This window comes from Falco rusticolus, chromosome 3 (assembly GCF_015220075.1).
Source record: "Falco rusticolus isolate bFalRus1 chromosome 3, bFalRus1.pri, whole genome shotgun sequence".
NCBI classification, from domain to species: domain Eukaryota; kingdom Metazoa; phylum Chordata; class Aves; order Falconiformes; family Falconidae; genus Falco; species Falco rusticolus.
This window is the reverse complement of record NC_051189.1, coordinates 52429174-52456809: the sequence shown is the minus strand read 5'-3', so window position 1 is coordinate 52456809 and position 27636 is coordinate 52429174. Positions and strand designations below refer to the sequence as shown.

Here is a 27636-nt window from a genome sequence, read left to right as displayed (position 1 = left end):
GTCAGATCAATGACTTCCAAAGGTTCCTTCCAGTCTCAGCCATTCAGTAAATTTACCTCTTCCCTTGAAGCCAGACAACCAAAACTCATGTTCCACTGGTCCCTTGATCATTTAATCATAGGCATCATACAATCCCTACGATATTAATATCCAGCTGCTTTATGACTGCCAAACATGAAAGTTTGGGTTGTCTACTGCCATGGGTTTTCTTTCAGAGGTTTTGAAAATAGGCACTTACTTATCAGTAAGATGACAGAGCAACACTTTGCACTTTTAAGATCCTGAATTCACCATGTGTTCCGTGATTGTGTTCGAAGCACTAAAAAAGCCTCCTAGACAACTGGCCAGCTTGCACTATAGAACTTCAGGTAGAACTCACCACATCTCATGCTGCAAGGACAAGTACTACTAGCATTATGGCAGTATAACATAACAAAACCACTTCAATTAAAATTTAAAAATCCAATTCACTCTAGGAATAGGCATGCTTACCTTCATAAATTACTTCACCTACAAGAAATGAACAGGTTTTGTCGAAGTTTTTTATTTTGCAAAAAATTTATTACTCACTGTTGTACAAAATATACCTAAAACATGATGTTAAGATAATGTTGACACAACTAGTTCACAAATTACCTAGCTGAAGAGAACAAATCTTCACAATTTTTAGGTGATTCAAGATGGTAACGACGAGTGAATTATACATTTTGAAATATTTCATTTGTAAGCTTTACACAGATGTTATTTGGTACTTACTATTTGTAAACCTTAATCATTAATACAAAGGTTTCATTCACATGATCAGAAGAGACAATGAAAATAATGTTTTGCAGTTCATTTTTTGAAGCACCTCAGTTACCTTTCTACTTTTGGTTTTACAGAAATTGCTGGTTCAGTTCAGAACAGAGACAAACAAGTAGAAGTGATTCCAAGTTTGTGCTTTGTTTAAAAAATGCAAGTAACTAATTATTTGTTTGTTGAAATGTAAAATAAATAAATGGTAACATTTTTAAGGCAAATTAGACTGAAAAATATGATTTTAACAAGTCATCATTTTAACTCCAGGGTGGTAAGTTGGCAACCATCTACTTAAAATAGCCAACACCAACTCAATTAAAGCTCAAATAAATTCAGTCTATTATTTTAGAACAGTACTCCTATTTCATGAGGAAAGAAACTGTTATTTCCAGAGGTTTCACTAGACCACCCCCCAAGTAATCTTCAAAGAGTGCATTTTGTTATTTATCCTAGGTTCTGCTGAACTATAGGATTTTTATATAATTTAAAAAAACCCACAAAAATCCACAAACAACCAAATGGGGGGGTGGAAGACAGTAACATTACCTTAAAAAGCGTATAGTGAGTAACTAAAAGATGCAAGACAGCAAGACACAAAGCAGCAAGGGAATCACTAGGGGAGAGATCTTCACCTGGCATTAAGTCAGCATAGCTCCACGGGCGCCAGCCGAGTTAGCCTGACTTACATCAGCTACAGGCCTATCCATGTACAGCAAAACTCATTTATGTTAGTAATAAAGAAGAGTAGTGTTCAGAAGAGCAGTGTTAGCATGCATTTTTAAAATAAAGTATGTCCGTAACACCTTGGTTCTCATCTAGTATTTTGCTACCGGTGACTGTTGCTCTTACCACTGGCAGTGGATCTAGTTCAGGATGAATTCACCACCACTTTCAAATGTTAAAATACATTTAACATTGGTCTATAGAGTTATTAACCACAGCTAGTTCTTACCAAGAAATATTCTGAAGCTCATTTACAGTGTGAAAAAGAAGGGTTTAAAAGTACTGTAACTTTGCTGAATTTTTATACTGTTACAGATTTTCACTGACCATAATTTGCGTGGGATGAACTGCAACCAGTGGAAGCCAGCAGCAACTGAAACTTAGAGCAGTGACCCTGTTGTTACCAGTAATTCCTTTTACTGATCATTAGCTATAGTAAATTTAAAAAGAAATCTCCCTAAAGCATATGTTTACAGAGCAAATCCTAAAAGCAGACTTATAGTAACAGAAATAAGTAATTGCACATATTTCTTATAGGCAGGAAGACTTTTTTAAGGCACAAGAAAATTCCCAGAAGACAGATTACTTAACCACTAGTGCAAACATCAAAAAAAGCATAAACAGGGGAAGCAGAGGCTGAAGTCCAGAAATAGGTTATGGCAGCATCCAGGTCTCACTACTGTCATCTGCCAAAGGTATTTCAGACTTTCAGATATACATATATATATATACACACACATATATATATATAGTGTATATATGTATGCTTAATCTAGTAAAGTAACAAATAGGATTCAGATGATTTCTGCCAGAGATCTGTGTAAATGCTTACCTCTGCAACCACCACATAATACACTCAAAACAATTAGTTTATCCCAGTGTAATTTTGCATCTCAAATAAAGCTGTATTTAAAACACTTTACTAATGCAGTGTACGAACAATCCATTTGAGCTGTGCCTTCTGTCAAGTTCTACTTACAGAAAGAAACAGTTTAATGAAGTCCATAACGAGGCAAGTAAAAAAGAGTGATAGCTACACTGGACAAAACTCTTGGCAATGTTCATCATTTCTGCAATGATACTATGTTAAAACTCACAAGAAACTGAGGTACAAACTTATGTCAAGTAAACATGAGATTTGTCTTGCACTCATTTGGACTACGACAGTCACCTCTATTATCTGATTGTTATTTTTTTTCATCTTTTATTTCCTTAAAATAAAAACATATACTTGCATACAATGCTGATACCCTATGTGGTGATGCCATAAATCCCTTAGGATAGCAAGTTTGATGGGTGGTAACCCATGAGGAGAAAAATATATTTTTTGAATATTATTTTACATATATACAATATATATATTTAATTTTCAATCAAAATATAAAGTTTTCTAATGTATTCATAGTATTTTTATGTGAAAATGAAAAAGTATTTTGTATCTCAGTTCATATAAGTTAAAAATTAACAAGGTATTTGATATCCATCAGTAATCTTTTTTGATTTATTTCTACAGATTTAAAAGAAAACAAAGAAACAGTGAGTTAAAAACTTTCCTTCTCCAAAGCCAAATACATTAAAATTTTGAAGCTGAATTAATTAAAGGAAACACCAACTTCTGCATTTTAAGTAATCACAAGGAATAGGAAATAATCTAAGTAGAAACTAGCATTACTATATTAACACAGTCTAAAGAAAAAAAAAATTCTTATTTTTGATGGAATGTGTATAGCAGAGATAAAAGTTGTAAGTTTAAAGTAAGAGTTACACTCTCATCAGTCTATATTAATCTTGATAAAACTCTGCCCCCCTCATTTCCAAAATACTTAATATCACAGAAGTATGAAAGCCACTTATTTACAGGTTTTTTCAGCACTGTGAAAGGCACATTTATCTTTTTATGCATGTTTCTGCTAATGTCCTAAACTTGGGTTCCAGCTGATCTAAGAAGTCAAGTGCCTCTTCTTCATGCTGATCACTGCAGCAGCCTACAGAGCCAGCCAAGGATCCTTTTCCTTCATAGTTATACGAAAGAAGATAATCTTCAGAATGCTTCTGTTCTTCATCCTGTCTGCATAGGTGCACCTTCTGCATAGGAAGAGAACACATCTTATTACTTTCTTAAATTGTTATCCTAAACATATTGCATAAAAATATTTTTTTTTGATTTACCTTTCATTGATTAATTTTTAATCAGAGTGTGTCCTCTAATGGATTCCTATATACAAAAAATGCACATGATTGGTCTATATCATTAAGACTACAAAATATAAGTATTTAATAAATAAATCATTTCTACTAATCATGTATGTAACAATGAAAGAGGAAGAACCTGTTTAAATAACCTGTCAAGCAACTAAAATCCATTCAAAATGAAGAGACTGATTTACACATAACTAGTTAGGCAAGTAGTGAAGTTTTTGATCTCCAAAACATGGATCACTATGTTTCTAATGCTGTACATTCATTCCTGCACCATTGCTAGGTTAAGTCTCAGGTTTAAATTAGTACAAAGCAAGCAGTTACAATGAAAGCAGATAGACAGACATTCTCAGAAGAATGCACAAAAGCTTGCTTAATTCTTCTGAGTGAGTAAATGTTCTCAGTTAAAAATAGCATACTGACTATTGTTTAAGCCAGGAACAGCAAGTCATTTACACTTACATCTAAAATATGTGAAGGATGACTTCTTGAAAGGGCAATACTCCTAAGGGGATGCAGGGGAGCAAAGGAGAGGAAAGATGAAAGAAAACCAAAATAAAACAAGCCACCTTTCTAGCACAAATACATGTCTTCCTTGACAAGTCTGTATATATTGACCACAACCTACACTCAAAAAAAGAAACAAACCACCCACAAAAAAACAGTTTCAGAATACTTACTTCACCTAAACGAGGATGTGTGAAATTATGCCATTCTGAGTAGGAGTATCTACACGTATCCACCATAGGCTGTCCTCCTCCTTCTTTGACTGATCCCAGAGTCTGATGTCCACCTCCCTTGACTGATTCCAAGGTATGTCCTCTTCCTTTTACCATTTCAAATGTTTGTTGATCTCCTGTTTTTATTCCATATCCTCCTTGATCACTTGTATTTTGTAGAGGAATTATATTGTGATCCTAAAAAAAGATGCAGTAGTGGAGATAACTTTACTGTTGGTTTTTTTCCCCCCTCCCCTTTTTTTTTTTTTTTAAATTCAGAAGATTAAACAGCAATCAGGAACTGTCAATACTGAAAAATCTCCAGCTTTGCACTGTGATATTTTGAACAAAAAGCTATCCTTAGTACTTAGTATATAAAGATCAGGAAGTGGTCTTTGGAAAGGGAACTATGACAAGGGGGAAAAAAAATAAAACTGCATTTAAATATGATATGAGATCCAAAAGCTGATTCTTTATCCCAATGAAAGCTGTACTATAATCCATATGCTAGTTTCTTAAATTATCACATAAAAATAACGTTTAGTTTTCAAAGTCAACCTGTAACCCATTAAGCCAGATATACAGTCTTAAGCATAAGTTTCATTCTGTTTGTTCATACATTAAGTCTGTATACTGAGTAGAATATGGAAAAATAGTATAGGACCACAAATTAAAAACTACATTATCAGTTTATAATAGCACTAAATTATGTTTCATAGGCAACAAGAAATGTAACGCTTGTCACCATTAGGATTTCTTGGTTTTCAAGGTGAAGTAATGGTTCAATGTTTTTTAATTTAACTCAGTGGTTTGTAAATTAATCTCTTTCTTAGGGACAGCAAAGTCAGGGGGTGAGGGACAGAGGAGGAGGGGAAGATTCTGAAGAGCTAAATCCTCGTGCATGAACACAGTCCTGGAATGGACTATGTTCATGGTAGACTGAGTCTTTAAAAAGTTTAGATGCCAGAAACAAGAATATATTTCATAAACATGGACTGTTCAATTAAGTTTTTCCCACTGTCTCAGAAGTCAGCTGTATTTGGGGTCATTTTTCAGGGGAAGGGCAGAAATTGCACCTGCAATTTACAATGACTGCTAAGTTTAAAAACCGTTCTCCAAGGAAAAGCAATGTTTTGCCACACACACACATTGAACCTAGGCAAAATAGTAAATTTCCACCTAATCTTGTTGTTGAAAATGACTTAAGTGATTAAAATGTTCACCTGGAAGTTCCAATCAAACAGTTAAAAGTCTGGCAGCTTTAGAGGCAGTCAGGCTAACAACTACAAAATACATCTAAATATATATGGTACTACCAACTCTGCCTAAAGAAAGAATTTTAAAATTCTTTTTAAATAGCAAAGCACATCTAATGATCCCTGTGTTTATTACTTATTTCTTTTACTAAATCATTTACTTGCAGGTGGTCCTGTTCTCAAGCTGAAATGCTATGGATATCTTAATTGCAAGTTTTTACACTGAAGTAAACAGACAACTTACCATCACTTCTTCTCCTGGAGCTTCTGTATTTGAAATGATTAAATTGTGATTGGCGCAATCATCAGTCACATGCCTGTGCATTACCCCTGAGCCACAGCAGCCACAAATTGTGATCAGGATTACTATGGAAAGGAAATAAGTGAGGAAGATACTATGAACTTTACCTCATAACAGTATCTACTTCCGTTTGAGAATGAATTTTGTTGTATTAGCCTTTTTAAATGCCTTAAGCATCAAGTACAGTTTAGAAATAATAGTTTATTTACAAAAATGCCCATACTCAAAACTGTACATACACACTATAAGGAGTTTTCATTACATTGTTTAAATAGTTCATTCTTCTAAAAAACATCTAAAACACATGAAAACACTGGGACTGCAAAATTTTACAGTAGTAAGAAATTTAGACTAAATCCAACTGAAAAATCGTATCTTATGCCTACAACAAGCTTGTACATGACATTTTTCATGTATGAACACATGGATGTCAAATTATACCATAAGGAACTAAAATGCAAGCAAAGGTCCCAATACCAGAAACTTCCGTTTCACAGAAAAAGACAGTGAAACCCTGGAGGACTTCAAGCCTTATGTTACAGAACAGTCTTACTTAATTCCTTGTGTTCAGCTTATTCCTCCTATAATACTGCTTTGTGTTGTCACTGGAGACTCAGTCAGAAATGGCTTTGTACAAAAGAATCAGGAGCAATTAATACCTCTCCTAAACAAAGGACTAAACATTTCATTCAGAAAACCAACTCCTTCCTTCCTTCTCTTTTCAAGTTGACAGTTTAGAAGTACAGAAGCCCACAAGGAACAGAACAGTTCTGCCTAACTGGCCACTGAGCAATCTGGTCTCTGAACACACAAACTTCTGTAAAAATTGGCCAAGAGCTACTTTCAAGCTCATTTAGCTTCTGCAGCTATCAGCTGTCAGTGCGATCTGCATCAGTGGTTCCAGCAGGTTGCCTCCTGATGCTGACAGATGGAAAGACATTCATGACAGCACTGAGTAGAGGATACACAGGGTAAAATCTAGCCATAATAAAATAGTGGGTCTCTTCAGCATGCATTAAGTCAAAGGGTAGTGGCAAAAAGCTAGCTGACATTTCACACAGTCCCCCTACTGAGCATCCCCACATCTGAAAGTTCCACCTCTGGACTGTATCATGAATTTGGGTACCTGCTGCGTATAAACAAAACATGGATCTATCTCATCTTCAAAACATGTGCACGTCCCAGTTTTCCATCTACCTGACTAAGGACAGCTAGCTGAGACTCAACAGGAGCAACACAGATTGATCGTTACCAGAAAAAAATGGAAAAGAAAGGAAATAAAACCCTAATTCTGAAGTATTTGTTACTGTAGTGTGTCGTCTGGTGATTTTTAAAGACATTCTTGGTCAGACTATGTCTGATTCTGGTAAAAAAAATGACCTGGCTTTGCTATTACGTACCACTATCACCACCTCATTGGTTAACAACAATATTAACCTGCTAAGAATCTCTTAAGGCTTTGGGCAACGCCAGTAACACATGTATTCAAGAGTTTGGTCTGTTGTGGAAGTATCCAACCTGTGCTTCAACATTATACTGGCTCTTATAATACCCCTTCTGAAATCCAGTATCTCTGATACTCCATGTTTTAATCCATGACACAAGAAAAGCCACAAAAAAGCTCTAGGAAACTGATTTCAGCATTCCCACACACTGAAATGTGCATCCCAAAGCCAGCACTAAACTCACAAACTTCACTATACTCACCTCAAGGCAAGATCTGATAAGCACTACAAATCCTCTTTCAGTTCAACAACTCAGTGCAGGTTTTTTGGCCTCACTAACATGAACACACAGAGTATCTTACATGAAATGTACTTAAAAGAATAAACAAAAATCCATACACAGTAACTACAGGACAAGATGAGAATAAGAAACCTGTGATACTGATACAAATAGAGCAGGTATATTGAAGACAGTGACAAGGGCTGTATAACTGCCTAAATAAAAAAAGAAATGTTTGAATCTAGTTTGAATCAGGTTCTCTCAGCTAACTAAGTGGTTTGTACTTTGTCTTAAAAAAACAAGTGTACTTACACAGCAGTAATAGCGATCCTAAAATCATTGCAAGGATAGCCCATATGCCAAGGGTAACGCTCCCGCCAGAAAGACCACGGCCCTGGATATTGCATTCCGTTGGAGTGATGCAGTCGCAGAGGTTAACTCTCACTTGGTTCTCTCCTACCTTTCCTCCATTATCAATCACACTTACAGGAATATCATATGTTCCAAATGGAATATCACCCTTTGGTGAAAGATACACGGAATTATCTGTAAAAAAAGACAAAACCATATCCCACGTTAACAATACTTGAAACTCTATTGTCACGAACATGATCACAATCACAATCTTCCAATCTGTTACAGCTACACTGCTACCAGATCTGCATTAGCTAGTTTAAAGATATCCTAAATGTGCTGACACAAAACTACACTTTGGAAGGATTTCTACTTTCAGCACCTTTTAAATGTTAGGGTTGCTTTTTCAATTCTTATACAGCCTTCTGACAACATATGATTTGAAACTCTGAAGTGGATTCAGTTCATTACAGTAGATGACATTAGTTGGGCTTACTGGTAAAGATCATCAACCGAACTGACATTTATAATAAGGAGTTCTGGTAGTGTGACTGGAATAATTAATCCTAAACTTAATTTATACCTCTTCTACTCTTTGCTCTACTGCTATGTTCAGTGGGAATGGCTATATCCAGTGGGAAGAAAAATCCATTTAGTCTGCTGCCTTGCTTAGTGGCAATGATTAGCGACCATGGGTTTTAAAGGATGAAAGAAATAATTTGTAAAAAATACACACAAGATAGACACTGATGCATATAATGGCTGCTGAGGTATATGAAACTACAGGTACCATCTATTTTTTCAGTTTGACTAATATAAACCTTGAAACTCTTCAATGTCTTCACTTTCAGACTTTGCTGTCTTTTGCCTTTCATTAGTGAATGTTGGATAGAACATTTCAGAATCAGACTCTTTTCAGGCTAATTCATGACAACATAGTAGTAAATGTAAGTGCTGCTCTTGTTGCCATCATCTGGCACCCACCAGGAAACCACCGTTGGCGACAACTTTTTGTATCAGCAAATTTTAGGAAACAGTGATTCCTTTGGTAATAACTTCTCTCCTTCTATCAAAATTATAAAAAAATAACATAAATATATTAAGGGAGACAGTAATGTTTTCTTTCACCCAGCTCAGCTTTACCGAAAATGTGCTGGCTGACAGCAGTACTAAGAAAAAGAACTGCCAGGATATTTTTAGTCAGCTTCTAGTAATTTAGGTAGTTTCAGTTTTCCAGTTCTCCACCATAACAGCAGCCTAAAGAGAGTTGTATTTTTCTTTGATGTATTAGACATTTCACTCCTAAATTCCTTATGAATTATGAATGTATACTTCCTTTCCAGAGGTGCTGATGCAATGCATTACACTGGTTTTTGTTCTCCCACCTAATCTTCTTACATCATAATTTCAGACAGCAGCTGATTGCTGACCCAAGGATGCTGGGAACAGATTCTTGTTTATGCTTTAAGCAGCAGACTACAATATCCTTCCCTTGGCTTTCGTGATGCCAACAATGCCACCTTCTTAACTCCTGCAAACTGTTTCAAACGCAGGCCAGTTAAGATAAAGAATACTTCAGCTGTTCCCTTTTATTTCTGGCAGGCTCTTGATCCCCTGTACAGCACATGAAAGGAGCCACTGGAGATCATCAGGGCTACCCTGTTAGCCCCACCGGCTACACCAATTCCAAACATACATTCATCCAACCTTTTCTTACAGTCCACCCAAGGGAGAGCCAGCAAGACATCCCCTGGCAACCTGCAGGTAAGTGAGGAGGAGGAAGTCTTAACATACCATTGTGTCGAGTTATCTTCCACATGGAAGCCAAGCTACGGTCTGTTATGCGATATACAAAAGGTGTGCTGTAAGGAGACTCATCACCATCCTGTGCAGTAAGGCAGATCGGTTTTCTGTCTCTGCACATTATATAGTCAGTTTTAGTGATTCGTGGGTAATTCTTGTTCCCAGGCATGATGAAAACCTGAATTGTTCCAGTGCCTGTTTTGCCATCTATGAGACAAAAATAACTACTTTTAGCACTTACTTCTAACATTCACATATTTATTTCTAGTCCAAACTTTCATAATGAAATATCATCAACTGTAATATTCAAGTTTAGAAGTAAGGTGGAAAGCAGCTGCTGATCTGGCCAAAAAGAAAGAAGGATTTCTCATAGCTTTCTCTTAGCTGCTTCTCTTTGCTTGGCTGGTTGTAGAATGGATCAACAGCTGCCAAAGCTCCACATTCTGCAAGTGCAGACAATGTATTTTGTTAAGCATGTGTATCTGTGCAGGTACAGATACTGTTCCAACAGGAGGATGAGAGGAGCAAGAGCCCATAAATCAGGGGTAAAGGACACTGAATCACACAGAGTCAAAAGCAGAAAGTGAAGGTCTCCAGCCTTTTTACTTCTGGAAGGAGAAAATAAATTACACTTTCCCCACCCTCACTTCCCCTAGGAACAAAAACAACTCTCAGAAACAGTGGGCTGCTTTCTGTCCTTTTCCCACTGAGTCACCATGTGGCAGCAGGATTCATCAGAGACACATACTACATCACCAAAGTCTACATGCAAGGAGTGAATGGGCTCTGCCTCCTAATTATATTTTTTCCAATACAGGAATGGTCAATTCTTGTAATTCCAGTGAAATTACATCAAGGCTACTTTTTAAAACTTTCTCCAGAGATACCTGATTGCACATGTATACATCACGTTTATTTTACATGCAACAATTCTAAACACTTTAAATTCATATTATTTACATTTATTTTTAATACGCAAGCTTTGGACAGAGAATTTTTAGCTGCAAAGCAACTTCCAAAGCTCTGCTCTTTATTCCCACTGATGTTTAAGCACATAAGGGCTCAAACTAAATCCTGCTATTGGATTTATAAAGGCAGTCCGCTTTTCCTTTTTAAGGCAAGATACATATTTCAGAATAAAAAGTGTGATCTATAAGCTTAACATTCTTTGATAATCCATTTGCTACATTTAGTATTTGGGAAGTGAAAGGTGTATTTCATCTTATTGGCTAGACGATGTTGTTGAGGCAAAACTATGTCTTTTCCTACAATAAATGCATATACCCAAATTAATCAGAAAGAACAGATGATCACATTAACTCAGAACCAAAACCTGTTTTAGAATGAGAATCTGGATGTACAACTATTCCTTTACAATCAGAGTAATTTGTAAGAGCTCAACACCTGAGCAACACATTGTGTGAACACCATTACACAACTTCAGTGACTAAGAATAAGAGCGTAATAACATAACAGCAATCAATACATCTTTTCTTGGAGGTCCTTTTAAATTAAGGGTTTCCAAAAGCAAGACAACAAGAAGTCAAACAGAGGAGGAAATGGTAAGTGTTGCAAGGTCAATCAAGAAGTTCTCTCTGCTTTCTTTGTTGTGAACTTCACAGCTGCCAGGTGCTACCACTGTAGAGAAAAGAGTCAGGAAATAAAAGGAATACAATCCACAGGCAATCTCTCAATTTAAACTTACCAAGGGCTTTTAAATGGCAGCAGACAACTTTTGAAAGCATTGAGAATTTGCCCCAATTACTTAAATGCTTTCCCTGCTCCCTAAGTATTTGATATAATACTCCCAAATATTTTTGATATTTTGATCAATTTGATATAATACTCCCTAAGTATTTGATAGAACTATTGCAAAGACAAGACAATGGACTATGTGGGCCTCCGGTCTGAGCCAGTATAGCTGTCCCCACACTGAATTTGCACACAAACATCTGTTATAGACCTCAAAGAACACTGACAACTTTTAGTACTCACTTCTGTCTATCGCAAGGACTGTGATATTGCATTGACCTCGTCTCATTTCTCCTACATCTCGGTCCAAGACTTTAATGGTTCTGACTTCACCCGAATTTTCATCTATGCTGATCCAATTGCATTGGCCAGGTGGTATCCGGTACCTGTCAAGAATAATTTGTTTAGATCTCACACATACACACACATTCATATACATACATGCACATACATAGATAACATGCATTCATACATGTGTGCACGCACGCACACACACACAAAGCATCAACAACTGATCCTCCTGAAACTAAATGAGTTTCTCCCTTCCAGTATGCCACCTATGCTGTGGTCCAAATAAAACTAGTAGATAACATTGTTTCATACCGTATGCCTTCACTATTTCCAGTTTCTGGATCTTCTGCTATGTATCTCCCAATATTTGTCCCAATATCCTCACATTCTTTAACATCTAGGCGTAAGTGACAGGGTTTAAACACTGGCCCCTCATCCACATCCAGGACATGCACTGTAACGGAGCTGGTGCTCTGGGAAAGTTGTTGTGAATGTGGTGCCAGCATGTAGGGTGCCTCATTGTTGACTGCAATCACAAGGATCCTTTGCTTGGCGCTTTCATAGTCCAATCCCTGTAACAAAGGTGAGGTGTTTTTCCTTCAAACCAATGCAAAACTTGGTATTGTTTTCACTGCCCAGTTGTTAAATAGATAAAACTGTACCACATTATTTATAAAAGAAGTCAGCTACCCTTGTGGAATATCCAGCTTGAGACATAGTAAAGGGACACAACTTAAAAAAATAATTATGTTAAGTTCTAAGTCAGTGGAAGAAAAGAACCTGAGGAACTACCCCAAATAAGGTGAGTAGCACCACTGTAAAATTTTAGATGAACAATTTGAACTGCGACAAGAATTAAATGCGGCGGTCAATTTTCTCCTCCCATATTTAGTTGGCCATTATTTTAGGTTACATAGATTTCCTTTCCAGCACAATTCAATCACACTTCTTGGTAGCGCCTATGTTTATTTCCTAGCAAGACTTCACCCATTGCAAACACATGCAAACTTGTGGGGTTGATCAGGAAGTATCTACCATTTACGCTTCAGACAACTTCTCCAAGATCATTGTATACCTTTAATAGAGGTATTTATATCATCAAGTCATAATAGTCTCTAGTCTACTACAGCATTACACTAAATACAAGAAATTTCAACTGGGGTCAGAGCTTTAGAAAAAGCTCTAATGATTACCAGCAACAAAGAACATAATAAATAAAAAAAATTTACTGGCATCTCTTCCCTTACAATTTGTATCTTCAAATTTTAATACTACTCTTTGCTCCTTACAAGTTACCTGTTATTGCACTTTCAACAGGTAACAAAGAAAGAGGGATGAAGAGGCAAAGGGACATGCTGGAGTACATGTACAGCGGTCCTTTAACTTCACTTCTGTGAAGTTCTGGGTACGACAAGTAACTAAACTAACACACAGTCTTATGTGTATGCAGACTCCCCCGCACCCCAGAAAAGCAAACCTGAAGTCACTATCCCGCAAAATAAAACCTGGAGAGTTTTATGCCGAGTTATTAAGTTTAATCAGCTCCCAGAGAGAACAAGACTGGAAGAGATGCTCACACACACTCCTCCTTTGCCATACTCCCATTTCCGTTAAAAACCCAGCCATGAAGGATTCCTCAGTTACATCCCTAAGTCTAAACAACTCCAACTGCAAAACCAGGCAAAAGCACAAAGCTCTTCTGGAATAACAAACCAAATGGAATTCCTTGAATTCTGCACACCCAAAACTGAGGAGTAGTCTGGAAGATGAGTTTTGTAGGTTATGTACCACACATGAGCCCCAATTGCAGTGCATTATGCAATCTGCTCTAGAAGAGAGTTCAGGTGGACAAGAAAGCATGATTTGCCTGGTATTTTTATTCAAAAAATATCTGAGTTGTAGATTATTGGTTTTAGAAGCAACACCTGAAGACAAGCAAATTTTCCTCTACCAGTTCCATTTTTACTTACCTTAACAACACACAGTATTCCTTCATTTGTGTTTTTGTCTGTTGTAATTTCAAAGGACCGATCATCATTTCCTCTTATAATTTCATACACTGCTCCTGAGCCAGGTGAACCAGGTTCATCAAGATCAACAACAGAGACTCTCAGTATTTCTACATTCACTCTGTTTTCTTCTACTCGCGTTTCATACTTGGAATATGAAAAAAAAAAAATCCATTTAAATCAGAGAGTACTATTCCATGATGCAGAAATGGAGAACACTATTTAAGTAAGTCTACTTAAGCCCAAGGGGTCAATTTACCAAGCTGCTGTAATGACTTATTTTGTTTTCATGAATTACCATATTTCCCCCACTCCTCCCTTACGTCCTAAGTGAAACAGTAAACCTTTCCCGCCAGCACAGTTGCAATCTCAGCTCCTTCATACACTAAAACTACCACTGACATAATTAAGCCTGGAATTCACCTTCCAGGGAAGATATATTAACAACAGTTTGCCTCTGTTACATCAGCTATAGATGCTAATTTCTGTATAACATGATCAAGCTGAGCATTTCAAAAGGCATTGGGGTAAATTAAACATATATATATATATATATATATATATATATATATAAAAACAAACCACAAGAACGTGAAGAAAAGCCAAGAAGGGTGAAATACAACTCTACTTAGATGGCAAAGGATGAAAGGATTTTTTCTTATTTTACCATTTTAAACAGCTGCGTTATTCTGTACAAGCTCAAGAAGCACAGATAAGAGTGACTCTGAATTAGTATTAGTGATGATATTCTACAGCAGTGAGCAGAAAGGACACATATTCCTCATGGATAATGAATTACTTTTCATATATTTCACATCAAAAAATCTCCTGTGGTACTTGAGCTGTATAAGACAATCTGTCATGAATCATACAGATGGCTGCAATAAACAATGACCTTAGGCTAAGTTATAGCTATTGGTGAACAAGAAGTGGTTTAAATAATATTTTTGCAGAACAAAAACATTGGAAAAGCACAGAAAAATCTCAGTGAAAATCCCTGCATCTATTTCACTGATACTAACATTTTCATTTGCAACACAGAAGTATCAAAAGCTGGGCAAATGATAATAAGGTCACGACAATGCTTAGGAGTGAATCTGTCCCCTCCCTGAAAAATGGTTAAATCATTCTAACCATTTCTAAGACTATACACTGCAGCAGAAGTGAATGAATAAGTCAAGTCAACTTACATGCCCAGTGGACATAAGGCAAATGACTTAAAACAACTAATACACCAGTAAGTCTAATTACCAAACAGCAGAACAACCAACAGGGCATTTTCAAATGTCCGTACTGGCATTAACCATCTGAGGGCTTTAGGCTTCATATCTGAGGGACAGCCCATCAGGAAATTAGTAAGGGGGGCAAACATAATTACTATTTTTTTTTATGTTTTTACAGACATTTTATTTGTGAAGACTTACTTGTGTCTGTTTAAAGGATGGTGCGTTGTCATTTGTATCTTCAATTCTAATGACAGCTGTTCCTGTAGTGCACAAACCAAAAGGCTGACCTGCCATATCTCTCACTTCAACTAACAAAGTGTAACTGGGTACCAGCTGAAAAGATGAATAAAAGCATACAGAAGTTTGACATACTGACTTTTTTAATCCCATAGTTACACACAAGAACAGAACTAAATAAACTCCCCTACAAAATAAGGCAAAATACTTCTCAGTGGCTAAGCAGCACTGAGTTCAGCACCAGTTAGCAATGTGTACATTATACCCTGTATCAAATAAAGCTCCTCACAATGTCAGCATTATTTTCCAACATCTGAAGTTTTGTAAGATATAAATGATGCACCTTCATCTGCTATCTATGTTTCCCCTTTGGAGCGGCAGGGTATTCCCTTGGGTTTCCAGCTGATAAAGTGTTTCAGTGCATGCCTCTTATTTCAGTGAGGATGACCAGAAATGGTGCTGCAATCAGCCTTTGCCTGGGCTGTAAGTGAGAAGGCAGTGCCTGCCATTCCATACAGTCTGGCACCGAAGGAGTCAGTGCCCTTATCAGTTCCAAAGGGATCACTGCAGCCCATTTAAACCCCTGACTTGAGTTAAGCAGCAGAAGGCTTCTTTTAGCCTTATTAATACCTGAACAACCCAAGAGGTGGGGACCAGGGGTACCAGACAGAAAACAAGGGAGTTTGTCAATCAAGACAGTAACTCCAGTTCCGAATGCCTGGAAGTAGCATTTAGGTTTCACAGGTGGAGGAAAGAAATCTGATCCACTGCTTAAGTTTATCTTTAAAAGACAGGCGGTGGACTCGTTTTTCAGGCTTTCCTTCTTCAATAGCCACTGTGATTCTTTCATTAGTAGTCATGGTAATTCTCACAGTTGCTGCATTCTTCTCTTGCTAAAAAAGTTGAGCAGCATACCTGTAAGTGCACAATTTTGCAACACACTGCTAATGTAGATTTTCAGCCATGAAGCAACAGAATATACGCCAAAATATAATTATTTTTATCTTCAAAAAAGATATGCCTGTAGCAGTGGTTTTTTTCTAGAACGACTGTCTTATGCTAGCAGTATTATTTTGAATTACACATGCCAATCAGTTTTTTCTAGCATAAACAATCTCTCACATGACATTGTAACTAAAAAAGCCCTCCAAATAAAATAAAAACTAAAACCTCCTGTATCTGATTTACTTGAAAGCTAGCTGATAAATGGTTTGCACTTTAACTTTACGAAATGTTATATTACTGTTTAGGTTTCAGATATTGAAGATATTTCTGTTGAGTACAGGATGACTGACTACTTCCAGAAAAGCTGGTTCTTCTTCCTTATAAAGAAGCAAGAAGCACCGCCAATGGATCTTGATTAGGAGAAAACAGTGGCTCATGGGATTCGTGAAAAAATAAAAATCCCTAGGATTTTCAATCCACAGGTTAAACAGGAGAGCAGTGGAAGGTCCCCTGCCAAGATTAGCTAGAATACGGTGGACCTATGCAGAAACTCTTTGGACCCATTACAGGCCTCTGGAAAGCTTCAGAAGCTCCTTAGAGAGGGGAAAAAAAAAATGGGTAACAGAAATTATTTAACTGGTGATTCCTGTGCCAGCAATTCACAGTTAAGAAGCTATCTGTGTGCACTACATGACAGCTAAAGATGCTTCAGGAAACATCACCTCTCTGTCCAGCTGCGGCAGTAAAACAGCAATGACACCTGTGTCACCATGTAAAGAAAATGCTGGGGTTACAGGTGGATTTTGTGACACGATGCGGTATTTCAGTGTAGTATGCAGAGTATACGGCTCGTCTCTGTCCTCTGCAGTCAATTTTCCAACAACTACACCTGTTAACACAATACATCAATTTTTAGTTTCAGCAAAATCTGTAAATAATCAAAAGTTATTTGAACAGGTATTTCTATTTTAGATACATGATAATAGTTATTTGGTCATTTAGTTCTAAAAGAAAATAATATTAAAAACACAGTAAATATAGTAAAATATTTCTATAATTGCAAAAATACAGTAATAGCATAAAATTGTCTATTTTAATCCTCTGGCTATTTTTTCCCTTAGACAATGTTGTAATTATTGCAGCTGTCATAAAGCATAATAAAAATAAATACTAAAAGTTTAGTTTTCAGGTAGTGTTTTTGACAGTGACTTCTAATTGAGCATCCCAAACACACCTGAAAAGGAGCTGCAGTGGGATGGAGGGGGAGGTTCAGTGCTTCCTGACATGGTTCAAACTGCAGTACTGCCTTTGGGGAGGGCTGCTGTACCTCATGCCTATAGCCCCAGTGGTTTTGAAACTTCACTTTAAATCAGTAACTCACCTGGTAAGAAGCAGAGCAGCTCAGAGAATGAAATGCAACTAGTGTTTTGGGGTAGAAGGGAAGACATTTGGCTTCCCTTTTTGTGAAGCAAGTTAGACTTTCCCCACTTTATACCCCAGCCAAGGAGATGAGCGAGGAATGGCAAACCATGGCTTCTGCATTCCTTACTCTCTAGGGCCCACCTTTCTCCCTGCTTTTGTCCTCTTCTGCTACACAGACACAGGAAGTCAGTAACAGGCAAATCCATGCCTTTTACAGGTACGGACTTTCTACACACTCCCCCACCCTCTCTCAGAAAAAGTCCTACCTTAGCTCATCAGCTCAGACAAACACTGTAAGCTTAATCAAAGGCATTTTACACCACCACCAATTTAGTTGATTAGGAAACTAATCTGTTCAAAACTGCTTTTCTGTCAATCAATACATTTTATGGAAAGAGGCAATTTTGGGTAAAATGAAAACAATAATGTTTTGAAGCTCTTACACCGTTTTAGGAACACTGAATCATCTCAGTATTTAAAAGCTTTTTAAACAATACTTTTCACTATGATTGAGATGGCATTTGGAAATTTCTAACCATTAAGAAATCTTGAGCTGCTCTGCTAACTCAGCCTTTGGCGTTAAGAAATACTGCTTAGGAAATCCCACCGAAACTGATTAAAGGGCAGGATTACACCTAGTCATACCGGTACATACTCTGAGCTGAGGAGCGGTAACTGTGTTCACTGACCTAAACCAATTCTTACCAGGTTTGGAATTTTCAGGGACAGAAAACTCAAAAAGGTCCTGTGTAAAATATGGTGCATTATCATTATCATCCTCTATCCTGATTGTATGAACAAGTGGTACCTCTGGTGAATAACCATCTGGAGTGGTTGCAAAGCAAATGATCTGTAAGACATAAATTCAGTAACTCACTTCATACCTAAGCAATACTCAGTATTATTACACTCCAAGTTCAATGGAGGAGTCAATAAAATGAAATACAGCTTGCAAAGCATGCCATTCTCAAGACCAGGCTCTTCAGCCACATGGAAGGGGAAGTGCCTGATAGCTTACAATGATGGCAACACAAAACTTTTAAATGCTTTCTAATCTTACCACTTTCCGTTCTGTGCACTACATGTATTTGAATCACTTTTTTTTCCCCCCCAACATGACCAAACACTTTTTCCAAAGCTCTTAAACACATCTTTTCCAGGTGTCTATGAGGCAATCCCAGCCTTACCAAAAATTTAGGGGTAAATGTTGCCATTTAGAACAAAATCAAGAGCAGCAGCAAAACTATTTGTCCGTTACAACATGATCTAATGAAATGCAGTAATAGGTACTACAAATTACCTGTTTGTTTCTAACTGCCGCCTTATACTTCTCAGCCAGTAGAGAGAGCAGTGTACCTTGTTAACGAAATACCAAAACTGAACAGCTTAAGAGAGGCTCAAAAAGCCACAGCCTTCTAGAGTTTCTCATTATTTTGTTTTTACACAGACCCTTTCAGTTTTCCCCCCCAAAAAAATCTGGGATAACTTCAAACTCTGCCCAAAAGTGATGCAAATCAAATAGCTCACTACATTTATGCTGTAACTAGAATCAAAGCAGTGAAAAGCAAAACTACTCTCAAGATCTAAATGACCACCTATTTATTTATTTGTCATTGATTTCATCTCTACAACACCAAAAGTATTACTCAGACCACGTAGCTGATTCCAGATCTTGTCTGCTCCCAGTTACCCCTGTAACTCAGCTTTCAAATATATGCATAACAGGAAAAAAAAAAAAAAGGATTTAATTATATTTACACAATTTAGGCTTGTACCTGAAAGCTTGGATATTGTTCACGGTCTACTGCACGAGTAGCAAAGATATTTCCAGTTTCTCTTTCTATGTAAAACAAACCCTTTGGATCTTGATCAATTCCCGGTCCACTTGCAGAATAATAAATGGTGTAGTTCTGAGCTGTGTCTGACTGGACCTATAAAGAACATGTTTTTACACCCAAGGAAAAACAGCATCAGCATTTTAATATATTTCTCCCCTTTTCATGATCTTATTTAGCACAAGCAGGAACTCTTAAAAGCACAAGCAGGAACTCTTAAAAAAAACAAAACAAAACAAAACTTGATTTACTTCTACTTCTTTAACAGCTTAAACCTCACAGTAGAACTGCCTTCCTTTATACTGTGAGTACATGAGAAGGGTTAGTTAATTCAAACTCTGAAATGTTTAGGGCTATTGAACAACTAAAGAAATTATGGTGTGCAGAAAATAATTTATTTTGAAATCTAATCTCTCTGGAATAGTGCACATACGAGGCACATTCACGGTTTATTATTTCTGTCCCTGTTCAAGAGAATTTGTTTGTAGTGCACTCATCGAGAATGCGGTTTCCAACTAGAAAAGGAAAAGTAAAGCAAAGGGAGAAGGACAGAAAGTACAGAAAAAATACCACCTAGAGTATACTCCATAGACATGCCAATTCAGATAGCCTCTCTGCGTATCATTACAAGCACCAAGGAGGTAACATTAGCAGTTACCTATTTATAAACCCAAGTACTTTCTTTCCCTACTGAATGCCAGAAGTTAGGAAGGCAAGATTAGTAGAAGAATGATTGCTCTGCACAGACTCTGTTATTACACTTGTCTCTACACATGTGCCACCAGCCACCCTGTAATCTAGTGAAGGCTAGATGGATCTATGATAACTTTAGTTCTTGCATTTCTCTTTGACGTCTACTTGTTTTCTTACAATAAGTACTTTTCCTAGTAACATAGGCCACATTCAGTCCTCAATGCTACAAGTATACACCTTGAGCTCCAGAAAGGATGTAGACATGCAGGTAAGATTTCTCTCACTCTGTGTCTACAAAACCTCTTTCTAGACAATGTTCTGTGGGGAGTTTTTGGTTAGTTTTTTTAATTATGCACTTCACTGATTTCCGGGCCAAAGAGGTCTCTTCTCATAGTATGCCTCTCTCTTTTTTACAACTTTTGCACATTTCTAGTTCATCCCAACAACTACAATCACAATTTATTTCATCTACAAGATCACAAGACACAAAATGAACAGGACAGAACAAGACAGAGGAATAACAGCAGGAATGGCATCAGTAGGGAATACGAGAGAGATCATGTTTGTTCTTCTTTTATGATAAAAGACACACAAAATACCAGCTTGTGTCATAAAATTAGGATTCATATAAAATATACCTGCTGTATTTGTAATGGAAAAGGTCCCAGCGAGTTCTCTATCATAACGGATGGAATAGGGCCCCACCTTCTTTTGGTTCGCTTGAGGACTGTATCTCTAGCATGCCTGGTCTTCTGTGTCTGGGTCTAGGAGACAGAGAGACAGCTAAGAATATATGCATACATTCTTAACTGTGTATATTTTTCCTTAACTACTGTCCCACATTTCCACCTTTTTTTCCCTCCCTTCATTTTCCTACTGAGCATTTTGTTTTTTCCACGGTCTTAATTTCTGATTATACCTGTGATACTATTCCAAGAGTTTTTTCATTCATTGTAATACTTCACACAAATAAAATCTGCTTTAATTCCTCGAACATAGCTTTTAAGATTCTTGACATTCCTGGTGAAGCTCCTTGCTAGCATCTCCCATTTCAGAAAGGAATTCTGCTGACCTTAAGCAGCAGTAATCAACAACTGCTAAATAAAATTATATTCTACAGAGTGCTTTGCCCTATGACTTGAATTCCAAAATTCAACTACAGTTACCCAGCATGAAACTGTACTCTATGAAACAGTACCTTTAAGTAAGTAAGGTATCTTGAAATTACAAGCTCACCTTTTTATCTTCTTCCACCAAACTAACATGTATTTCTTTTTGTAGTTGTTCTTCAACGTCTTTAAGCAATATGGTAAAAGTCTTTTTCTCAGCAGACAAGGAAACAGCAGATGTTGTGTACACAGAACCATCCTCCAGAATTTTGAAGTTCCCATCACTGGAACTGACAAACTCTGCAGACTGAAGGCATTCTTTCAAATCAACTGTAAGAAAAAAAATATTCAGACAACTCACACAGCCTAACAGTAATAACCTTCACAAAACAAAACTAAAAAAACATTCCCTAAGTAAAAACTGTATTTACTGACTCATAGAGTCTTCAAAAATTTGGTCATTCAGTATTTAAGCATCACAAATATCAATTCTAGAAGCCATTTATGCACTGAGATTTAACCGGGTTTACACTAATTTCTGTTCTTCTGTTCATAAGCATTTCCCAAAGGACATGCATGCTTCATGGATATCTTTTATCAAGAAGCTTATTACACTGGTAAAAATACTGAAGCATCAGAGATGAACTAATACATTCAAATGCAAAAAACACTGCAGACACGGTCATTATTGTATCAGCAGCTATTACGTTTGCCTTGTGCTCTATGACCCACAAAATCAGTGAAGATGATTAAGTGTAAATGCCCAATGGAGATATTACATCTTGGAAGTTTTGCCCTCAGGAGGAAAGCACTGACTGGTAGTATGTGATTTAACAGTCTTGGGAGGACAAAGGCCTCTAAATTATGAGGCAGACAGATGGGACAGATAAAGACTAACTCTAGAACAAATAACAATTTTTTAGATGTACATGATAGAGTTCTGTGCAGTTCATAGGAAGTGCCAGGCAATTTCAGCATATTACTCAGGTATTTTTTAGTGCATTTGCTATCACTTATGGCTAAAATAAACTTCAATGCACTTCAATAAACTTGGTTCATCAGCAAGTAATTCAGCACTACAGCTGGAGAAAAAGCAAAATCAGGATACTCAGAATGAACTGCAGTAGGACCACAGCACTAAGTAAGAACGACTTGGCACTGGCATCCTAAAAAAAAGATGAAGGCCAGAGACCTAAACTGTAGACAAATGAACATTACAGAGTACAATAGGTGTCAGTGTCACATTCTCAAAATCAAAACTTTTCAATATTCCTTCGATGATGTCATAGTAGATGGGACCTTGATCTATAAAAGCTGATTGCAAAATTCCCAGAATAAATTCCAAATTTCACCCCATAAGTAGATGATATTTTCAATAAACTATATTTCATTTTGCTTTCAGGAATGCAAGATAGGAAGCATCATTTTGGATATGATGCGATTTCTTCCTTCTTAAGTCTTTCTTTTAACTACTCAGTTAAACATTTCCTAGAATTTTTATAGTACTGCAGCAGTGATTCCTCTCCCTCGCCAATCTGTGCAACGAAAATTGAGTATTGAAGAGAGTATCACTGCCTCACTTAAAGGCATCTCATACTGATGCACATTACAGCACTGCATTTCCAAAAATACCAGACCAGACTAGAAACTTTGTTTCTGATGGCTATGTGAGTCAACATAATGTTCAGTTAGCCCTGTATTTGTGGGATCCTTTTTCTTTACAACCTCTTGTACACATTGCATGTCAGAAATACAGAAAATCTCAGAGCAAGCAGGAAAATCCCTACTCTACTTTATTGTCAAGGTAGGACCCGTGTATCAATGCAAAATATATTACACTTTCTCAATAAATGTTCAAGCAATGCCATTTGAGCTATAAAGGTTTTGTTAAATGTTTTGGGGGAAAAAAGTTTAAGTTCCATGTTATGCAATTTCTTTCATAGCACCGTAATAACATGAAGTTTTGTTTTTATATAAATCAAGTTTATTTACACAGACAAATGCTGAAGTCTCTGAGAACACGCTAAATACTTAAAACAGCTATAGCAACCTTTTTAATTTTAAAATTTAACATTAAGGTCAATGAACCTTTATTTTTAAAGCTAGATTTTCTAAGCACTTGTACTGTGATGAACTACCAATCCACTTTATTTATTCTTCCTAGGAACGTAGACTAGGATTGCAAATTTGGAGCATATTCCTCTGTTGTCCTAGGACTCACACAGGGCACCTCAGAATCCTCAAACTCAGTCTCAGGCAGCACCGAACCCTGTAGCAGCTCTTATGCCACACCTTTTAAAAGCTGCCTTTTAAAGACTGGTCTGGAGAAAAAGGAAAAAAAAACACGAAGAAATAAAAAAAAAAATAAAAAAAAAAAAGGGGGGAGTGGGGTGTTTTCCAGTCTCCTCTATTCCTCTCAGTTACCTGGGCACTGCCCTAAAACAAGACCAATTGTCCAGCCAGACAGGAGCACTCTCTGAACCGAGTATGTATGCAGGACACCTTTGCAACACATCCCCTTGCATGCCCTGAATGCCCCAGCACTGCCGAACAGTCACATCCGAACAGTCACATCCGTGTTTCACAGAGCAGCAGCTTCTGGGTAGTTGGTTGTGTGGGTTTTGTCTTCTTTTTTTTCATTCCCATTATTCAAATGAGTTACTGCCTTCTTCATATGATTATGTGGGTTATGGGTGCACTTTGGAATATCAAGCCAATTACTTAAATACTAAGCCCTAGATTCCAAATTTTGAAAACACCAAACTCTGCCATTCTAGTTTTAAAATAATTACCACAATTTGACAACAGCTGTTTACACGTAAGTTAATTGTAAGCACAGAGTCAGTGCTCAAATCCGTAACAAACATAGGGCGTATCCTTCATAAAAAGGCTGATCCAGTTCTTTAACTGGCTATCTGGTCATCCATTCATTCCATTGGAGAAAAAAAAAAAAAAAAAAAAGAAAAAAAGAAAATTCTCCTTCACTGTGAACAGCATCTCCAGCAAAGGTGCAATGTTGTATCATTAAGATAGGCATCTCACAGTTTCTCACCTCTGCCAACTAATGCGTCGGCCTCTAGTTCAGAAGGAACATGAAAAATTACTTTCTTGCAAGCTTCACAGCACAAACTCAGTACCTAGAAAACAAATTAAGAAATCAGGAAAAAAAATAATTACATAGTCCTTTGAATAATTACTACAGACAGTGAAGCTGCTTTTGGATTGTTTTTTTAAGACAAGCCAGTGAAAAGCACAGAAAGCACTCTTCAGCTAAAAATTCAGGTAGCATAGCATGTAAAGCTTCAAACTGGAAACCAGATCTGACTGCTGCTCCTGGATCTGCCCATAGCTTGTAGGGTTTTTTTTCCTAAAATCACGGCAGTACTGACATTAACAGCAGAAGTGTCCTTCAACTAGAAGATTTCACCTACGCTATTACTTTAGAAGTGGAAAGATAAAACGTAGGTTTGCCACACACTCCCTCCAGTAGCATTCTTGGACAATTTAGATCCAAGGTCTCCAAGTATTAAGGTTCAGTCCATCAACACTCAGATTGGCAGAACTGTAGTGATGCTTAACATTAAAGGGACAAGTGTCTTATTAAAACCACATGACGACACTTGTACTTACATATCACTTTGCATCTTCAAAGTACATTCTCAACAAACTAATTAAATCTAGCTTCAGCAATTAGATATGACATAAATAAAACATTGTGTATCACAGCAGTCCACTCCCATATAACTACTTTCAAAACGGGGTCCTCCTCAAAATTCAGATGAGTAGTAGATAACCAGACATTTTTATACAAAGAATCATATGGACGTACAAAGATTTTCCTCAGCACAGAACAATCCAGTCCTGACCTCAGATGATATATACGTGTGTGTTTATTTAACTATCTTGCCTAGTTTCTATCCAGGTGTTTAAAACTGTACCTCAAAAATCACACAACCAATTTAACAAAGAAATAGAGAAATGTAAATAAATGTATTCACCCTTTTAAGTACATTTATTCTTTCAGGATGAAAGTCTAGCAAAAATGAAAGTAATTTTTATTTTGCACATACCTTTAGTTCCAAAGGTATAAAGTAGTAAATAGTTAATGGGAACTCTGAAAATTACTTGTGATTCTTATTAAGAAAATATTTAAATAAAAATACTTTCAAATTTTTAAGACATTAGGAACCTTTAGAAAAACTGATCAGAGAAAAAAAAAAAAGTTGAAATCTAGAATTTTACCACTGCATTAATTTAAACACTCTGCATCGTAAAAGCTCTTCACACTGCTCCTTGCATGTACACATAGATATAAAAATATATATAAAAAAACAATTTAAACACCCCTCCTTATGAATTAGCAGACACTTTCCTTATTAACAGATACTTAATAAAACACTTTCCTGTTAGACACTGTATTAAAGTTATTAAAATCCCACCTTCTTATTACATTGTTCGAAGATATTTTAAGAATCAATGACATCTAATTTTGAAATAGTAATGCCAAGCAAGTCTGATGTCAGCACAAAGAACTACTGAGGAGCTAAACACATGTAAGTGGGAGTTATTATTGGATATCAAGATATAAGGAAACACCAGGAAAAAATAAGCTAAGATGTCCTTTCACTTTGTACAAAGAAGAGACTTCAGCAGCTTTCTGGCTGCTGGCAGGTTGTTAGTTTTTGGGTTTTTTTCTACTGGACAGGAGAATTCCTTTTACTTTTTTTTTTTTTTTTTTTTTAAGTTAGATGTATGAATAAACTCGCTTGGGTTTCTTTGGCTTTTATTATTAATATCCTAGCAAAGGCAGACACGTATAGTGTCTGGAATAGTAACAACCTTCATCAAAACGTACACATATAATTAATACAAAAATAATAAATTCAGTGCTTCAACACTACCGAGTATTTTTCTTTGAGGCTCAAAGGATGATCTGCTCCCTTTTTGTAAACGCAATGGTAACAGGGAATACAAGGGGTAGAAAAAAGAAGTCAAATCACTTTCACTCATCCACTTGAAAAGAAACAGACAGAGAGAGAGCGAGCTCCCGAACGGCCTCTCCGCGGCCGATAGCCACGCACACGGTAAATCGAAGGTAAAGGAAACCGCTGGAGCTGGTCCACGCACAGCCAGCTCCTCCAGAGCCGCTCCACAGCACACGCACATCCCTTCCCCACGGAAAACGGACAGCCGTCGGGGGGCAGAGGGGCAGGATTTCAGCACAATGTACCGCGGCTTCACTTTTCCAATGGACAACCAGAACCGGCTTTACCGACCCGAGCTCGCCTCCACCGCGGCACCCCGCGGCCGCCAGCCCAGCCGCCGACCCCCCCTGCCCCCTGTCCCCCGGGATGCGCCCCGGGGCCGCGCAGCCACCGCGCTCCCCACGCGCGGTACGGGCTGCCGGCCGCTCCTGCGCCCGCCCCCGAGCGCGCTCCTCGCCGGGGGAAAGCCCACCGGGAACGGGGAGCCGGCGAGCGGCTCCCGCAAAGTTCCTCCTCCGCGCTCTGCGACCGCGGCAAAGCCAGCAACGGCGCTGCGGCACGGCCGGGTGCGTGAGCGGGCTGCGCGGCCGCGCACCGCCGCCCCCCCGGCGCCCCCCCACTCACTCCCCCCCGTCCCTCACTCACCAGGAGGCCGAGGACGAGGCGGGGGGCTGCGGGGGCCATGGCGCGCGGGGGTGCGCGGGAAGGGGGGAGCCGCCGCCGTCGGTGCTGCCACGGCGAGCGAGCGAGTGCGCGGCGGTGGCGTGTCTCCGCGGCAGGCCGTCTCCCTCTGTCCCCTCCTGTCTGCCAGAGCAGCCGGCCGGTGGGGAGGGTGGGACCGCGTGCAGCAGCGCGGCGACTTTAATTACTTTTTCTTTTTTTTTCCCCCCCTCGCTTTTGGGTAATGCCCGTCCCGGGCACGGCGCTGGGACAGCCCCCCGCCCTGCCTTGCCCGCCCACCTGCGCGGCGATGCGCTGCCCGCCCCCCCCGCCCCGCCCCGCCGCGGCGCCGGCCGTGCGAGGGGACCCGCCCGGGAGGCCCAGCCCAGCGCCGCCCGCGCCCGGCCTGCCCCGGCCTGCAGCTCCGGGCGCCGCCCCGCCGCCGCCTCCCGCGCTCCGCGGGGCAGGACGCGCGCAGCGGCCGCGCAGGGGCCGCGCAGGGGGGGCCCGGGCCGGCGGGCGGTGGCGGCCCGGGGAGCGGGGAACGCGGCGGGCCGGCGGGGGGGGCGCGGGCGGCACTTGTGCCACTCGGCC

General features: G+C 38.5%; 1 protein-coding gene across 1 annotated transcript; it reads right to left on the bottom strand.

Moving 5' to 3' along the window:
• Positions 1–534: 534 nt before the first annotated feature.
• DSC1 (desmocollin 1) lies at positions 535–27302 on the bottom strand. Its single transcript, XM_037381955.1, has 16 exons — positions 27028–27302; positions 24450–24534; positions 21525–21727; positions 20927–21052; positions 19536–19691; positions 18466–18610; positions 17061–17227; positions 15355–15489; positions 13892–14077; positions 12234–12493; positions 11874–12016; positions 9870–10085; positions 8034–8267; positions 5940–6061; positions 4401–4637; positions 535–3606 (listed from the first exon to the last, which is right to left on the bottom strand). Exons 1-16 carry the CDS (start codon positions 27064–27066, stop codon positions 3409–3411), a joined length of 2652 nt encoding a protein of 883 aa, XP_037237852.1. The 5' UTR covers positions 27067–27302; the 3' UTR covers positions 535–3408.
• Between the last annotated feature and the right edge of the window lie 334 nt (positions 27303–27636).